At 46.7% G+C, this 16303-nt stretch overlaps 1 protein-coding gene across 2 annotated transcripts; it reads right to left on the bottom strand.

The window, feature by feature from the left end:
- Positions 1-2697: 2697 nt before the first annotated feature.
- Positions 2698-14337, bottom strand: si:ch211-121a2.4 (transmembrane protein 205). 2 transcript variants are annotated; one of them, XM_041840771.2, is made up of 4 exons: positions 14296-14337; positions 4805-4945; positions 3516-3679; positions 2698-3083 (listed from the first exon to the last, which is right to left on the bottom strand). In XM_041840771.2, exons 2-4 carry the CDS (start codon positions 4902-4904, stop codon positions 2781-2783), a joined length of 567 nt encoding a protein of 188 aa, XP_041696705.1. In that variant the 5' UTR covers positions 4905-4945; positions 14296-14337; the 3' UTR covers positions 2698-2780. The 2 variants fall into 2 exon arrangements, with proteins under 2 accessions (XP_041696705.1, XP_041696706.1); XM_041840772.2 differs by lacking the exon at positions 14296-14337 and adding an exon at positions 13987-14016.
- Between the last annotated feature and the right edge of the window lie 1966 nt (positions 14338-16303).

Raw genomic sequence — 16303 nt, 5'->3', positions numbered from 1 at the left:
TAAAATACATCCCTCCATCTCTCCTCTAGTAGTAGAATAAAATACATCCCTCCATCTCTCCTCTAGTAGAATAAAATACATCCCTCCATCTCTCCTCTAGTAGTAGAATAAAATACATCCCTCCACCTCTCCTCTAGTAGAATAAAATACATCCCTCCATCTCTCCCCTGGTAGTAGAATAAAATACATCCCTCCATCTCTCCTCTAGTAGAATAAAATACATCCCTCCATCTCTCCTCTAGTAGTAGAATAAAATACATCCCTCCACCTCTCCTCTAGTAGTAGAATAAAATACATCCCTCCATCTCTCCTCTAGTAGTAGAATAAAATACATCCCTCCATCTCTCCTCTAGTAGTAGAATAAAATACATCCCTCCATCTCTCCCCTGGTAGTAGAATAAAATACATCCCTCCATCTCTCCTCTAGTAGAATAATAAAATACATCCCTCCATCTCTCCTCTAGTAGTAGAATAAAATACATCCCTCCATCTCTCCTCTAGTAGTAGAATAAAATACATCCCTCCATCTCTCCTCTAGTAGTAGAATAAAATACATCCCTCCATCTCTCCCCTGGTAGTAGAATAAAATACATCCCTCCATCTCTCCTCTAGTAGTAGAATAAAATACATCCCTCCATCTCTCCTCTAGTAGTAGAATAAAATACATCCCTCCATCTCTCCCCTGGTAGTAGAATAAAATACATCCCTCCATCTCTCCTCTAGTAGAATAATAAAATACATCCCTCCATCTCTCCTCTAGTAGTAGAATAAAATACATCCCTCCATCTCTCCTCTAGTAGTAGAATAAAATACATCCCTCCATCTCTCCTCTAGTAGTAGAATAAAATACATCCCTCCATCTCTCCTCTAGTAGTAGAATAAAATACATCCCTCCATCTCTCCCCTGGTAGAATAAAATACATCCCTCCATCTCTCCTCTAGTAGTAGAATAAAATACATCCCTCTAGTAGTAGAATAAAATACATCCCTCCATCTCTCCCCTGGTAGAATAAAATACATCCCTCCATCTCTATTCTAGTAGTAGATTAAAAAGTCTGATCATATCAACTTGAAAAAGAACGAACCTAAGTGTTGCTGGACTTAACCACAGGAGGCTGGTGAGAGTAGGACGGCTCATATGAATGGAATGGTATCAAACACGGAAACCATGATTTTAATGTGTCGATACCATTCATTCATCCCACCAGCCGCCTGCAGACTTACCAGTCGCAGTCAAAAGTTTGGAGAATGACACAAATATTGGTCTTCGAAGTTTGCTGCTTCGGTGTTATGAGATATTTTTGTCAGATGTTACTATGGTATACTGAAGTATAATTACAAGCATTCCATAAGTGTCAACGGCTTTTTATTGACAATTACATTAAGTTTATGCAAAGAGTCAATATTTGCAGTGTTGACCCTTCTTTTTCAAGACCTCTGCAATCCGCCCTGGCATGCTGTCAATTAACTTCTGGGCCACATCCTGACTGATGGCAGCCCATTCTTGCATAATCAATGCTTGGAGTTTGTCAGAATTTGTTTGTCCACCCGCCTCTTGAGGATCGACCACAAGTTCTCAATGGGATTAAGGTCTGGGGAGTTTCCTGGCCATGGACCCAAATTTTCGATGTTTTGTTTCCCGAGCCACTTAGTTATCACTTTTGGCTTATGGCAAGGTGCTCCATCATGCTGGAAAAGGCATTGGTCGTCACCAAACTGTTCTTGGATGGTTGGGAGAAGTTGCCCTCGGAGGAGGTGTTGGTACCATTCTTTATTCATGGCTGTGTTCTTAGGCAACATTGAGTGAGCCCACTCCCTTGGCTGAGAAGCAACCCCACACATGAAGGGTCTCAGGATGCTTTACTGTTGGCATGACACAGGACTGATGGTAGCGCTCACCTTGTCTTCTCCTGACAAGGTGTTTTCCGGATGCCCCAAACAATCGGAAAGGGGATTCATCAGAGAAAATGACTTTACCCCAGTCCTCAGCAGTCCAATCCCTGTACCTTTTTCAGAATATCAGTCTGTCCCTGATGTTTTTCCTGGAGAGAAGTGGTTTCTTTGCTGCCCTTGTTGACACCAGGCCTTCCTCCAAAAGTCTTCGCCTCACTGTGCGTGCAGATGCACTCACACCTGCCTGCTGCCATTCCTGAGCAAGCTCTGCACTGGTGGTGCCCCAATCCCGCAGCTGAATCAACTTTAGGAGACGGTCCTGGAGCTTGCTGGACCTTCTTGGGTGCCCTGACGCCTTCTTCACAACAATTGAACCTCTCTCCTTTAAGTTCTTGATGATCTGATAAATGGTTGATTTAGGTGCAATCTTACTAGCAGCAATATCCTTGCCTGTGAAGCAATGATGACGGCACGTGTTTCCTTTCAGGTAACCATGGTTAACAGAGGAAGAACAATGAGTTCAAGCACCACCCTCCTTTTAAAGCTTCCAGTCTGTTATTCTAACTCAATCAGCATGACAGAGTGATCTCCAGCCTTGTCCTCGTCAACACTCTCACCTGTGTTAACGAGAGAATCAGTGACATGATGGCAGCTGGTCCTTTTGTGGCAGGGCTGAAATGCAGTGGAAATGTTTTTGGGATTAAGTTCATTTTCATGGCAAAGAGGGACTTTGCAATTAATTGCAATTCATCTGATCACTCTTCATGACATTCTGGAGTATATGCAAATTGCCATCATCAAAACTGAGGCAGCAGACTGTGAAAATTAGTATTTGTGTCATTCTCAGAACTTTTGACCACGACTGTAGATAGATTAGTAACCGTGTGCTATAGTGAAGTAAGGTTCTCTGCTAGGTAGTACAAGCTGTATGCATTGCAGGTAATGCAGCAGATGTTACACAGCGAAGACAACAGTCTGTAAAGCCACAGGCGACCAGACAGAAGCCTGTATCTACCATCTGTCTCACACAGTTTGGCGTAAGCCTCCCTATTGGTAGACAGACCAATGTCCTGGCCCAATCCCTGGGCTTGCTCCATTAGATGCATGTCTGCCATTATCTCTGATGTCATCTGACCGAACCACTGGGCGTTGACCGCTGCTACCGACACACACAGGAAGTATACCCCGATCTACAAAGAGAGACAGAGAAAGTGTATCAATGTATGAAAGTAGCTGCATAGCTGATTAGAGGCATGACTCCAGATGGAATCGAGTCCCTGACGGGGTTAGAGATCTGGGGGAGGATCTCAATTGCATACGGCTTGTCTCCTTCTCAAAACCCATTGGATGAGAAAGCAAGAGGTCCCTCCCTTCGGACCTTCTCCTCCAATGGGTTATGAGAAGGAGAGGATTCTCCCACAGTCAGGACTCCTTGTGTACCTGGAAGGTCTCCCTGGGAGAATCTGTTGCATACTTCTCACGTCCTCTCCTTCTCATAACCCATTGGAGGAGGTTAGAAGGGTGAGACCTCTGGCTCTCATCCAATGGGTTTTGAGAAGGAGAGAGGAGTATGCAATTGAGATCCTCCCCGTCATCCAGCAGGGTGGTTAGGTTAGAGTTACCTGGAAGGCCTCTCTGTCATCTAGCAGGTCTGCAGGGTGGTAGACAGCGAACAGCGTCAGGTTGAGGAAGGCACAGAGAGAGCCCAGGTGGAGGTAGAATGGAACCAGTCTGCTCTGGATCAAACCAAATGTGTGTCTGTTCAGGTGGCTGTCCATCACAAAGCCTGATCAAAAACACACAGGAGCCCTATAGGAGTACTGTCCAGGTGGTTGTCCATTAAACACCCTCGAGTCACACCCCCTCACAACCCAACACACACCCCCTCACAACCCAACACACACCTCCTCACAACCCAACACACACCCCCTCACAACCCAACACACACCTCCTCACAACCCAACACACACCCCCTCACAACCCAACACACACCCCCTCACAACCCAACACACACCCCCTCACACTCCAACACACACCCCCTCACAACCCAACACAATCCAACACACACCCCCTCACAACCCAACACACACCCCTCACAACCCAACACACACCCCTCACAACCCAACACACACCCCCTCACACTCCAACACACACCCCCTCACAACCCAACACAATCCAACACACACCCCTCACAACCCAACACACACCCCTCACACTCCAACACACACCCCTCACAACCCAACACACACCCCCTCACAACCCAACACACACCCCCTCACAACCCAACACACACCCCCTCACAACCCAACACACACCTCCTCACAACCCAACACACACCCCTCACAACCCAACACACACCCCCTCACAACCCAACACACACCCCCTCACAACCCAACACACACCTCCTCACAACCCAACACACACCCCCTCACAACCCAACACACACCTCCTCACAACCCAACACACACCCCCTCACACACCCCCTCACAACCCAACACACACCCCCCTCACAACCCAACACACCCCCCCTCACAACCCAACACACACCCCCTCCCTCACACTCCAACACACACCCCCTCACAACCCAACACACACCCCCTCACAACCCAACACACACCCCCTCACAACCCAACACACACCCCCTCACAACCCAACACACACCTCCTCACAACCCAACACACACCCCCTCACAACCCAACACACACCCCCTCACAACCCAACACACACCCCCTCACAACCCAACACACACCCCCTCACAACCCAACACACACCCCCTCACAACCCAACACGCACCCTAAAAAGCCAACACACACACACACACACACACACACACACACACACACACACACACACACACACACACACACATCACAATCACAGGGTTAAGGGGATCAGAAATCAGGGTACTTACTAGAGATGAAGGTAACCCAGATCTGCATACCCCAGTAGGTGGACAGCAGCACCAGCTGCAACACTTTGGCCGAGAGGCTCGGATCCCCTTCAGTGGTCATAATGAGTCCAGCCGTCGCTCTCTTTCCCTCTGCCTGGATCCCTGTAAGCAGACACACACAGGGTTATTTCTCTCTGTCCCTGTCCCCCCACCTGTCCCTGTCCCCCCACTAAATCACCAGCAGTGGCAGGTTACTGGGCCAGAGGTTAAACAGTCTAGTTCAGAATATTTCCCTGGTTATGACTGTGAAGTTTACAACTAGCTAGCTATCTACTCCTCTTAACTCTGTTTCCTTTGTTAAATCAAATGACATTTTATTTGTCACATACACGTGTTTAGCAGATGTTATAGCGGGTGTAGCGAAATGCTTGTGCTTCTAGCTCCGAAAGTGCAGTAATATCTAACAAGTAATATCTAACAATTTCACAACATATACCCAATACACACAAATCTAAGTAATGGAATGGAATTAAGAATATATAAATAAATATATGGACAAGCAATAACAGAATGGCGTAGAATAGAATACAGTATATACATATGAGATGAGTAGTGCAAGATATGGAAACATTATTAAAGTGACTAGTGTTCCATTTCTTAAAGTGACCAGTGATTTCTAGTCTGTCTATAGGCAGCAGCCTCTAATGTGCTAGTGATGGCTGTTTAACAGTCTGATGGCCTTGAGATAGAAGCTGTTTTTCATTCTCTTGGTCCCAGCTTGGATGTAGCTATAAGAATCCGACTACACATTAATTACATTCTCTCTAGTCGGAACGTGGCTATGCCAGCGCGAGATGTGGCTTGGAAAACGTACCTCCATCCAGTGATGGAAGATGGCAGTGTACTAATTATGCCAGCTGACAAATCAAGAAGATTAAAAACGAGGAGCATTTCAATGAAACTGCCTTTTCCGTCAGCATGCTAGGCTAGCAAATGCTAAAGCAACCAATGCTAGGCATCGCATTTTCATGGAATCCAATGGGCTGCTATAGCGTTAGCTAGCCTAGCATGCTGATGAAAAAGACAATGTAAATAAAAAAAACTTGCAGTACTTTAAACTTCTCGATTTTTCAGAGAATGCTGTTCATTGCCTTCAGCTCAGTGTTCAACACCATAGTGCCCTCCAAGCTCATCACTAAGCTAAGGACCCTGGAACTGAACACCTCCCTCTGCAACTGGATCCTGGACTTCCTAACGGGCCGCCCCCAGGTGGTGAGGGTTGGCAACAACACATCCGCCACGCTGACCCTCAACACGCGGTCCACTTCTGTACTCCCCATTCACTGCATGGGCGCGCACGACTCCGACATCAAGTTTAGTGACGACATGACGATGGTAGGCCTGATCACCGACGACGATGAGACAGCCTATAGAGAGGAGGTCAGAGACCTGGCAGTGTGGTACCAGGACAACCTCTCAATGTTGCAAGACAAAGGAGCTGATCATGGGCTACAGAAAACAGAGGGTCGAGCACGCCCCCATCCACGGGGCTGTAGTGGAGTAGATTGAGAGCTTCAAGTTCCTCGGTGTCCACATCACTAAGGAATTAACATGGTCCACACACACACCAACAGTCGTGAAGAAGACCCCCCTCAGTAGGCTGAAAAGATTTAGCATGTTCTCTCAGTGGAGTGTATTCATGGATGCCAAGGGAAGCCAGGCTTCCCCAAAACATTTACCAAGAAAGAAACACATCTTTCGTCTCTCTGTGTTTGATAATTTTTCTTCAATTCGCAAGAGGCTGAATGTATCTCATCGGAGAAAGCATCCAAATGAAGAGAAAGAAAGTAAGTAAAATAAAGTAATTGCCCCTTTACACTCAATAACTGGTTGTGCCACCTTTAGCTGCAATGACTCCAACCAAATGCTTCCTGTAGTTGTTGATCAGTCTCTCACGTCGCTGTGGAGGAATTTTGGCCCACTCTTCCATGCAGAACTGCTTTAACTCAGTGACGTGTGGGTTTTCAAGCATGAACTGCTCGTTTCAAGTCCTGCCACAACATCTCAATTGGGATTAGGTCTGGACTTTGACTAGGCCATTCCAAAACTTCCAATTTGTTGCTTTTTAGCAATTTTTATGTAGACTTGATTGTGTGTTTCAGCTTCAGCTCACAGACGGATGGTCTGACATTCTCCTGTAGAATTCTCTGATACAGAGCAGAATTCATGGTTCCTTCTATTAAGGCAAGTCTTCCAGGTCCTGAGGCAGCAAAGCATCCCCAAACCATCACCACCATGCTTGACCTTTGGTATGATGTTCTTACTGTGGAATGCAGTGTTTGGTTTTCGCAAGGCATAATGGGACTTTTGAATCTCGTCCAAAAAGTTGACTCAAGTTTGCCAAAAAGCACCTGGATGATCATCAAGACTCTTGGAAGAACGTTCTATGGACAGATGATTCAAAAGTATAACTTTTTGGACGACATGGTTCCAGTAATGCCGGGCGAAAACCAAACTCTGCATTCCACAGTAAGAACATCATACCAAAGGTCAAGCATGGTGATGGTGGTGATGAGAGGTGTTGGGTTTGCGCCAGACATAGTGTTTTCCTTGATGGCCAAAAAGCTCAATTTTAGTCTCATCTGACCAGAGTACCTTCTTCCACATGGCGAACACCAAACGTGTTTTGCTTTTTTTGTGGCTTTTTATTTTATGGCTTTTTTTCTGGCCACTCTTCCGTAAAGCCCAGCTTTAGTGTATGGCTTAAAGTGGACCTATGGACAGATACTCCAATGGCCTTTTTTCTGGCCACTCTTCCGTAAAGCCCAGCTTTAGTGTATGGCTTAAAGTGGACCTATGGACAGATACTCCAATCTCCGCTGTGGAGCTTTGCAGCTCCTTCAGGGTTGTCTTTGGTCTCTTTGTTGCCTCTCTGATTAATGCCCTCCTTGCCTGGTCCGTGAGTTTTGGTGAGCAGCCCTCTCTTGGCAGGTTTGTTGTGATGCCATATTCTTTCCATTTGTTAATGGATTTAATGGTGCTCTGTGGGATGTTCAAAGTTTCTGATATTTTTTTTATAACCCAACCCTGATCTGTACTTCTCCACAACTTTGTCCCTGACCTGTTTGGAGAGCTTCTTGGTCTTCATGGTGCCGCTTGCTTGGTGGTGCCCCTTGCTTAGTGGTGTTGCAGACTCTGGGGCCTTTCAGAACAGGTGTACACTGCTCAAAAAAATTAAGGGAACACTAAAATAACATCCTAGATCTGAATGAATGAAATAATCTTATTAAATACTTTTTTTCTTTACATAGTTGAATGTGCTGACAACAAAATCACACAAAAATTATCAATGGAAATCAAATTTATCAACCCATGGAGGTCTGGATTTGGAGTCACCCTCAAAATTAAAGTGGAAAACCACACTACAGGCTGATCCAACTTTGATGTAATGTCCTTAAAACAAGTCAAAATGAGGCTCAGTAGTGTGTGTGGCCTCCACGTGCCTGTATGACCTCCCTACAACGCCTGGGCATGCTCCTGATGAGGTGGCGGATGGTCTCCTGAGGGATCTCCTCCCAGACCTGGACTAAAGCATCCGCCAACTCCTGGACAGTCTGTGGTGCAACGTGGCGTTGATGGATGGAGCGAGACATGATGTCCCAGATGTGCTCCATTAGATTCAGGTCTGGGGAACGGGCGGGCCAGTCCATAGCATCAATGCCTTCCTCTTGCAGGAACTGCTGACACACTCCAGCCACATGAGGTCTAGCATTGTCTTGCATTAGGAGGAACCCAGGGCCAACCGCACCAGCATATGGTCTCACAAGGGGTCTGAGGATCTCATCTCGGTACCTAATGGCAGTCAGGCTACCTCTGGCGAGCACATGGAGGGCTGTGCAGCCCCCCAAAGAAATGCCACCCCACCATGACTGACCCACCGCCAAACTGGTCATGCTGGAGGATGTTGCAGGCAGCAGAACGTTCTCCACGGCGTCTCCAGACTCTGTCACGTCTGTCACATGTGCACAGTGTGAACCTGCTTTCATCTGTGAAGAGCACAGGGCGCCAGTGGCGAATTTGCCAATCTTGGGGTTCTCTGGCAAATGCCAAACGTCCTGCACGGTGTTGGGCTGTAAGCCAACCCCCACCTGTGGACGTCGGGCCCTCATACCACCCTCATGGAGTCTGTTTCTGACCGTTTGAGCAGACACATGCACATTTGTGGCCTCCTGGAGGTCATTTTGCAGGGCTCTGGCAGTGCTCCTCCTGCTCCTCCTTGCACAAAGGCGGAGGTAGCGGTCCTACTGCTGGGTTGTTGCCCTCCTACGGCCTCCTCCACGTCTCCTGATGTACTGGCCCGTCTCCTGGTAGCGCCTCCATGCTCTGGACACTACGCTGACAGACACAGCAAACCTTCTTGCCACAGCTCGCATTGATGTGCCATCCTGGATGAGCTGCACTACCTGAGCCACTTGTGTGGGTTGTAGACTCCATCTCATGCTACCACTAGAGTGAAAGCACCGCCAGCATTCAAAAGTGACCAAAACATCAGCCAGGAAGCATAGGAACTGAGAAGTGGTCTGTGGTCACCACCTGCAAAACCAGTCCTTTATTGGGGGTGTCTTGCTAATTGCCTATAATTTCTACCTGTTGTCTATTCTATTTGCACAACAGCATGTGACATTTACTGTCAATCAGTGTTGCTTCCTAAGTGGACAGTTTGATTTCACAGAAGTGTGATTGACTTGGAGTTACATTGTGTTGTTTAAGTGTTCCCTTTATTTTTTTGAGCAGTGTATATATACTGAGATCACGTGACACTTAGATTGCACACAGGTGGACTTTATTAAACTAATTATGTGACTTCTGAAGGTAATTGGTTGCACCAGATCTTATTTAGGGGCTTCATAGCAAAGGGGGTGAATACATATGCACACACCACTTTTCCGTTATTTATTTTTTTGAAACAAGTTATTTTTTTCATTTCACTTCACCAATTTGGACTATTTTGTGTATGTCCATTACATGGAATCCAAATAAAAATACATTTAAATTAGAGGTTGTAATGCAACAAAATAGGAAAAAAGCCAAGGGGGATGAATACTTTACAAGGCACTGTAGTATCAGATCTCCAAATGGGCTCATTTATACGCAGACCAGGTAGCCCAGGACTACTTCCATCCGTAATCAGGTGCGTGTCCTTACTCAAGATTGACAGGAGCGCTCCAAACAAAATACAATTAATTAATTGACAACTTGTAAATTTAATGAAATAAACCAAAACTAGTTTCTCACAAGTGTAGCCTGGGTTGTGGCTCTGCAAACAACGTGTCCACTCCTACAATGACAACGGTCAGACTGGAATAATAATATATTGAATGCATCAACAGAAATTACCGTAACCAAACAAACATCGTAGATGATAAACGATGGTAATTAAGGGTAAATATACTACTGGTGATACTGGTTGTTGTCCCCTCTGCCTCCGCAATGGATTAGTCCACTGAGACCTGAATCAGACAGGGGTCTGGATTAGTCCACTGAGACCTGAATCAGACAGGGGTCTGGATTAGTCCACTGAGACCTGAATCAGACAGGGGTCTGGATTAGTCCACTGAGACAGACCTGAATCAGACAGGGGTCTGGATTAGTCCACTGAGACAGACCTGAATCAGACAGGGGTCTGGATTAGTCCACTGAGACAGACCTGAATCAGACAGGGGTCTGGATTAGTCCACTGAGACAGACCTGAATCAGACAGGGGTCTGGATTAGTCCACTGAGACAGACCTGAATCAGACAGGGGTCTGGATTAGTCCACTGAGACAGACCTGAATCAGACAGGGGTCTGGATTAGTCCACTGAGACAGACCTGAATCAGACAGGGGTCTGGATTAGTCCACTGAGACAGACCTGAATCAGACAGGGGTCTGGATTAGTCCACTGAGACAGACCTGAATCAGACAGGGGTCTGGATTAGTCCACTGAGACAGACCTGAATCAGACAGGGGTCTGGATTAGTCCACTGAGACAGACCTGAATCAGACAGGGGTCTGGATTAGTCCACTGAGACAGACCTGAATCAGACAGGGGTCTGGATTAGTCCACTGAGACAGACCTGAATCAGACAGGGGTCTGGATTAGTCCACTGAGACAGACCTGAATCAGACAGGGGTCTGGATTAGTCCACTGAGACAGACCTGAATCAGACAGGGGTCTGGATTAGTCCACTGAGACAGACCTGAATCAGACAGGGGTCTGGATTAGTCCACTGAGACAGACCTGAATCAGACAGGGGTCTGGATTAGTCCACTGAGACAGACCTGAATCAGACAGGGGTCTGGATTAGTCCACTGAGACAGACCTGAATCAGACAGGGGTCTGGATTAGTCCACTGAGACAGACCTGAATCAGACAGGGGTCTGGATTAGTCCACTGAGACAGACCTGAATCAGACAGGGGTCTGGATTAGTCCACTGAGACAGACCTGAATCAGACAGGGGTCTGGATTAGTCCACTGAGACAGACCTGAATCAGACAGGGGTCTGGATTAGTCCACTGAGACAGACCTGAATCAGACAGGGGTCTGGATTAGTCCACTGAGACAGACCTGAATCAGACAGGGGTCTGGATTAGTCCACTGAGACAGACCTGAATCAGACAGGGGTCTGGATTAGTCCACTGAGACAGACCTGAATCAGACAGGGGTCTGGATTAGTCCACTGAGACAGACCTGAATCAGACAGGGGTCTGGATTAGTCCACTGAGACAGACCTGAATCAGACAGGGGTCTGGATTAGTCCACTGAGACAGACCTGAATCAGACAGGGGTCTGGATTAGTCCACTGAGACCTGAATCAGACAGGGGGTCTGGATTAGTCCACTGAGACCTGAATCAGACAGGGGTCTGGATTAGTCCACTGAGACCTGAATCAGACAGGGGTCTGGATTAGTCCACTGAGACCTGAATCAGACAGGGGTCTGGATTAGTCCACTGAGACAGACCTGAATCAGACAGGGGTCTGGATTAGTCCACTGAGACAGACCTGAATCAGACAGGGGTCTGGATTAGTCCACTGAGACAGACCTGAATCAGACAGGGGTCTGGATTAGTCCACTGAGACAGACCTGAATCAGACAGGGGTCTGGATTAGTCCACGGAGACAGACCTGAATCAGACAGGGGTCTGGATTAGTCCACTGAGACAGACCTGAATCAGACAGGGGTCTGGATTAGTCCACTGAGACAGACCTGAATCAGACAGGGGTCTGGATTAGTCCACTGAGACAGACCTGAATCAGACAGGGGTCTGGATTAGTCCACTGAGACAGACCTGAATCAGACAGGGGTCTGGATTAGTCCACTGAGACAGACCTGAATCAGACAGGGGTCTGGATTAGTCCACTGAGACAGACCTGAATCAGACAGGGGTCTGGATTAGTCCACTGAGACAGACCTGAATCAGACAGGGGTCTGGATTAGTCCACTGAGACAGACCTGAATCAGACAGGGGTCTGGATTAGTCCACTGAGACAGACCTGAATCAGACAGGGGTCTGGATTAGTCCACTGAGACAGACCTGAATCAGACAGGGGTCTGGATTAGTCCACTGAGACCTGAATCAGACAGGGGTCTGGATTAGTCCACTGAGACCTGAATCAGACAGGGGTCTGGATTAGTCCACTGAGACCTGAATCAGACAGGGGTCTGGATTAGTCCACTGAGACCTGAATCAGACAGGTGTCTGGATTAGTCCACTGAGACAGACCTGAATCAGACAGGGGTCTGGATTAGTCCACTGAGACAGACCTGAATCAGACAGGGGTCTGGATTAGTCCACTGAGACAGACTTGAATCAGACAGGGGTCTGGATTAGTCCACTGAGACAGACCTGAATCAGACAGGGGTCTGGATTAGTCCACTGAGACAGACCTGAATCAGACAGGGGTCTGGATTAGTCCACTGAGACCTGAATCAGACAGGGGTCTGGATTAGTCCACTGAGACAGACCTGAATCAGACAGGGGTCTGGATTAGTCCACTGAGACCTGAATCAGACAGGGGTCTGGATTAGTCCACTGAGACCTGAATCAGACAGGGGTCTGGATTAGTCCACTGAGACCTGAATCAGACAGGGGTCTGGATTAGTCCACTGAGACCTGAATCAGACAGGGGTCTGGATTAGTCCACTGAGACCTGAATCAGACAGGGGTCTGGATTAGTCCACTGAGACCCTGAATCAGACAGGGGTCTGGATTAGTCCACTGAGACCTGAATCAGACAGGGGTCTGGATTAGTCCACTGAGACAGACCTGAATCAGACAGGGGTCTGGATTAGTCCACTGAGACAGACCTGAATCAGACAGGGGTCTGGATTAGTCCACTGAGACCTGAATCAGACAGGGGTCTGGATTAGTCCACTGAGACCTGAATCAGACAGGGGTCTGGATTAGTCCACTGAGACCTGAATCAGACAGGGGTCTGGATTAGTCCACTGAGACAGGCCTGAATAATAATAATAATATGCCATTTAGCAGACGCTTTTATCCAAAGCGACTTACAGTCATGCGTGCATAAATTTTTACGTATGGGTGGTCCCGGGGATCGAACCCACTACCCTGGCGTTACAAGCGCCATGCTCTACCAATTGAGATACAGAGGACCACAGGTGGACAGGTGTCTGGCTTAGTCCACTCAGACAGGCCTGAATCAGACAGGTTTCTCATGTGCCATAAAAAAATATATCTGTGACTGCTCTACTGAAAAAATCTCGGTCGACTAACAGCTTATCGACCAAATAATTGATCAATCGACTAAATGGGGTCAGCCCTACACACAACACCACAGATGTCTCAAGTTGAGGGAGCGTGTAATTGGCATGCTGACTGCAGGAATGTCCACCAGAGCTGTTGCCAGATCATTTTAATTTATCTACACTAAGCCGCCTCCATCGTTTTAAGAGAATTTGGCAGTACGTCCAACCGGCCTCACAACCGCAGACCACGTGTAACCACACCAGCGGGATCGTCTGAGACCAGCCACCAGGACAGCTGATGAAACTGTGGGTTTGTGCAACCGAAGAATTTCTGCACAAACTGTTAGAAACCGTCTCAAGGAAGCTCATCTGCATGCTCATCGTCATCACCAGGGTCTTGACCTGACTGCAGTTTGGTGTCGTAACCGACTTCAGTGGGGAAATTCTTACCTTCAATGGCCACTGGCACGCTGGAGAAGTGTGCTCTTCACAGATGAATCCTGGTTTCAACCGTACTGGGCAGATGGCAGACATGTGGGTGAGCGGTTTGCTGATGTCAACGTTGTGAACAGAGTGCCCCATGGTGGTGGTGGGGTTATGGTATGAACCAAGTTCTATTTTAGCGTCTGGCTACGCTGACGCGCACGAGCAGTGTGGGTGCAATGATTGAATAACATGTATGTGTAAATGCACAAGGTCCTCTACTCCGACAATTAATCCACAGATAAAACTGTAAAAGTTTGTTTCCAGTAATCTCACCTCCTTCAGGCTTCTTCTGACTTTATACGGCGGTTGGCAACCAACTTTATGGTGCATTACCACAACCAACTGGACTGGAGCTTAGACCTCAGTTCATCTTTCAGTCACCCACGTGGGTAGATGCTCCTAAAAACCAATGAGGAGATGGGAGAGGCAGAACAGAGTTGTAATTCAGCGTCTGGTCACGCAGAGCAGTGTGGGTGCAATGATTGAATAACATGTATGTGTACATTCATTTTGCACACGATGCTGCGGTCATGTGTGGTCAGCATGTTAATATACACAATATAGGGATGTAGCTCAGTTGATAGAGCATGGTGTTTGCAACGGCAGGGTTGTGGTTTCGATTCCCACGGGGGGCCAGTATAAAAAAAATATGTATTCACTAACTGTAAGTCGCTCTGGATAAGAGCGTCTGCTAAATGACTAAAATGTAAATGTAATACACCGGTTGTTTACGAAGCACGTGACAAATAAAATGTGATTTATCTCTGGGCTATCCTGATCTAGAGAGAGACTGTAATTAACATGTAGTCGGATTCTTACGGCTATTTCCCTTGTGAGTTATTTTAATAACTAGTCCGCTTTACACTGTGTCCCTTGATTTGAGTTAACACTGCATTCTTTCGACCCCAGAACAATATCAGTCTGTCTGACAGAATAGAACATGTCTTGCTAACTAGCTGCAGACATACGTAGCCAGCTAACGTTAACTGGTTACAGCATTCTTCTTAGCTTGCTGGCTAACGTTAGCTGCCTAACTATTTGCTTAGTGTGGAAAAAAACATAAAACAAGCCATCTTCAATGTCACCTTCAACGAACTACGTTAGCTAGCAACTCCACTTATGTATTGTCATGTTTCAAAATAGGTAGCTGCTACCTGGCAGGCTAGCTAGCAAATTGTGGGAAGTCAAGACAGGCTTGCTAACGTTAGCTAGCTACCTAAATTGTGTAAAGTTGTCTAATCGTGCATAAAGATTTCAATAATTTGCAATCAGTGCTTTTCAGGCAAACGTCCATTAGCCTCTATTTAGGAAATGAATGTTATTTCAACAACTTCTCAAATAGTTACCTGTTTGTTGCAGTCTTGAAACCGACACCTTTCCTTTCCTGAATGGAGGGAGGGGGAGGGGCGTTCTTCTTCTTCTTTGGGATTGGGTTGGCGGATCGCATCCAATTTAAAGGTGCGCACACCGCCACCTACTGTACTGGAGTGTGAGGCCAGTCACGGCCTAACTATAGTACATCACGTTCTCTTAATTATTCCTGTTCCTAAAATGAAAATAATTGCACCACCAACTAACCCTACACCTATATACCACTATTTCATAAACAAATAAAAATCACCACCCCGTTAACTCTTCTGCAGTAAAATATTGTACACCCAGGTACTTCTCTGCAGCTGCCACCTACACTCATTAAAAACCCACTACCCCATTCCACTACTTTGATCCTATCTGCTCCTGCACCATGCCAATGGACTGGGAGGATGGGACACCATCCCTCAAGTTTATTTCAATTCATAGGATTCATACAATACATTTATAGATATATATTTTTTAAATCCCTCCCACCCCCCACCGGCAATATGATAGCATGTAAAATTAATCATGAGATAAAACCAAATAAATTAATATTACATTTTACATTTACATTTTAGTCATTTAGCAGACGGTCTTATCCAGAGCGACTTACAGTTAGTGAATACATATATATATATATATATATATTTTTATACTGGCCCCCCGTGGGAATCGAAGTGAACACGGGATTTGCGTAAACACAAATCGAGTTAAAAACATAGCCCACCTTGCCTGACGCGGGTTCAACCTCCTCGCCGCCCGGATGTACTCCAGGTTACGATGGTCAGTCAAAATGAGAAAAGGGTGTTTAGCCCCTTCAAGCCAATGCCTCCACACCTTCAGGGCTTCAACCACAGCTCCCTGTCCCCCACATCATAATTGCGCTCCGCCGGACTGAGCTTCTTAGAAAAGAAAGCACAGGGAC

Source organism: Coregonus clupeaformis, unplaced genomic scaffold, assembly GCF_020615455.1.
Source record: "Coregonus clupeaformis isolate EN_2021a unplaced genomic scaffold, ASM2061545v1 scaf0092, whole genome shotgun sequence".
In the NCBI taxonomy this organism is placed as follows: Eukaryota; Metazoa; Chordata; class Actinopteri; order Salmoniformes; family Salmonidae; genus Coregonus; species Coregonus clupeaformis.
The sequence above is the reverse complement of the archived record's forward strand: the minus strand, read 5'-3'. Positions and strand labels throughout refer to the sequence as shown.

What these genes read in the sequence shown, in the direction of transcription:
- si:ch211-121a2.4 (XM_041840771.2), bottom strand. Translation starts at nt 4,904, where the DNA reads ATGACCACTGAAGGGGATCCGAGCCTCTCGGCCAAAGTGTTGCAGCTG. An exon ending in CTGGGTTACCTTCATCTCTA is followed by an intron (nt 3,680 to 4,804) that starts GTAAGTACCCTG and finishes GTTTTTGATCAG; the next exon opens with GCTTTGTGATGGACAGCCAC. An exon ending in ATGACAGAGAGGCCTTCCAG is followed by an intron (nt 3,084 to 3,515) that starts GTAACTCTAACC and finishes CTCTCTTTGTAG; the next exon opens with ATCGGGGTATACTTCCTGTG.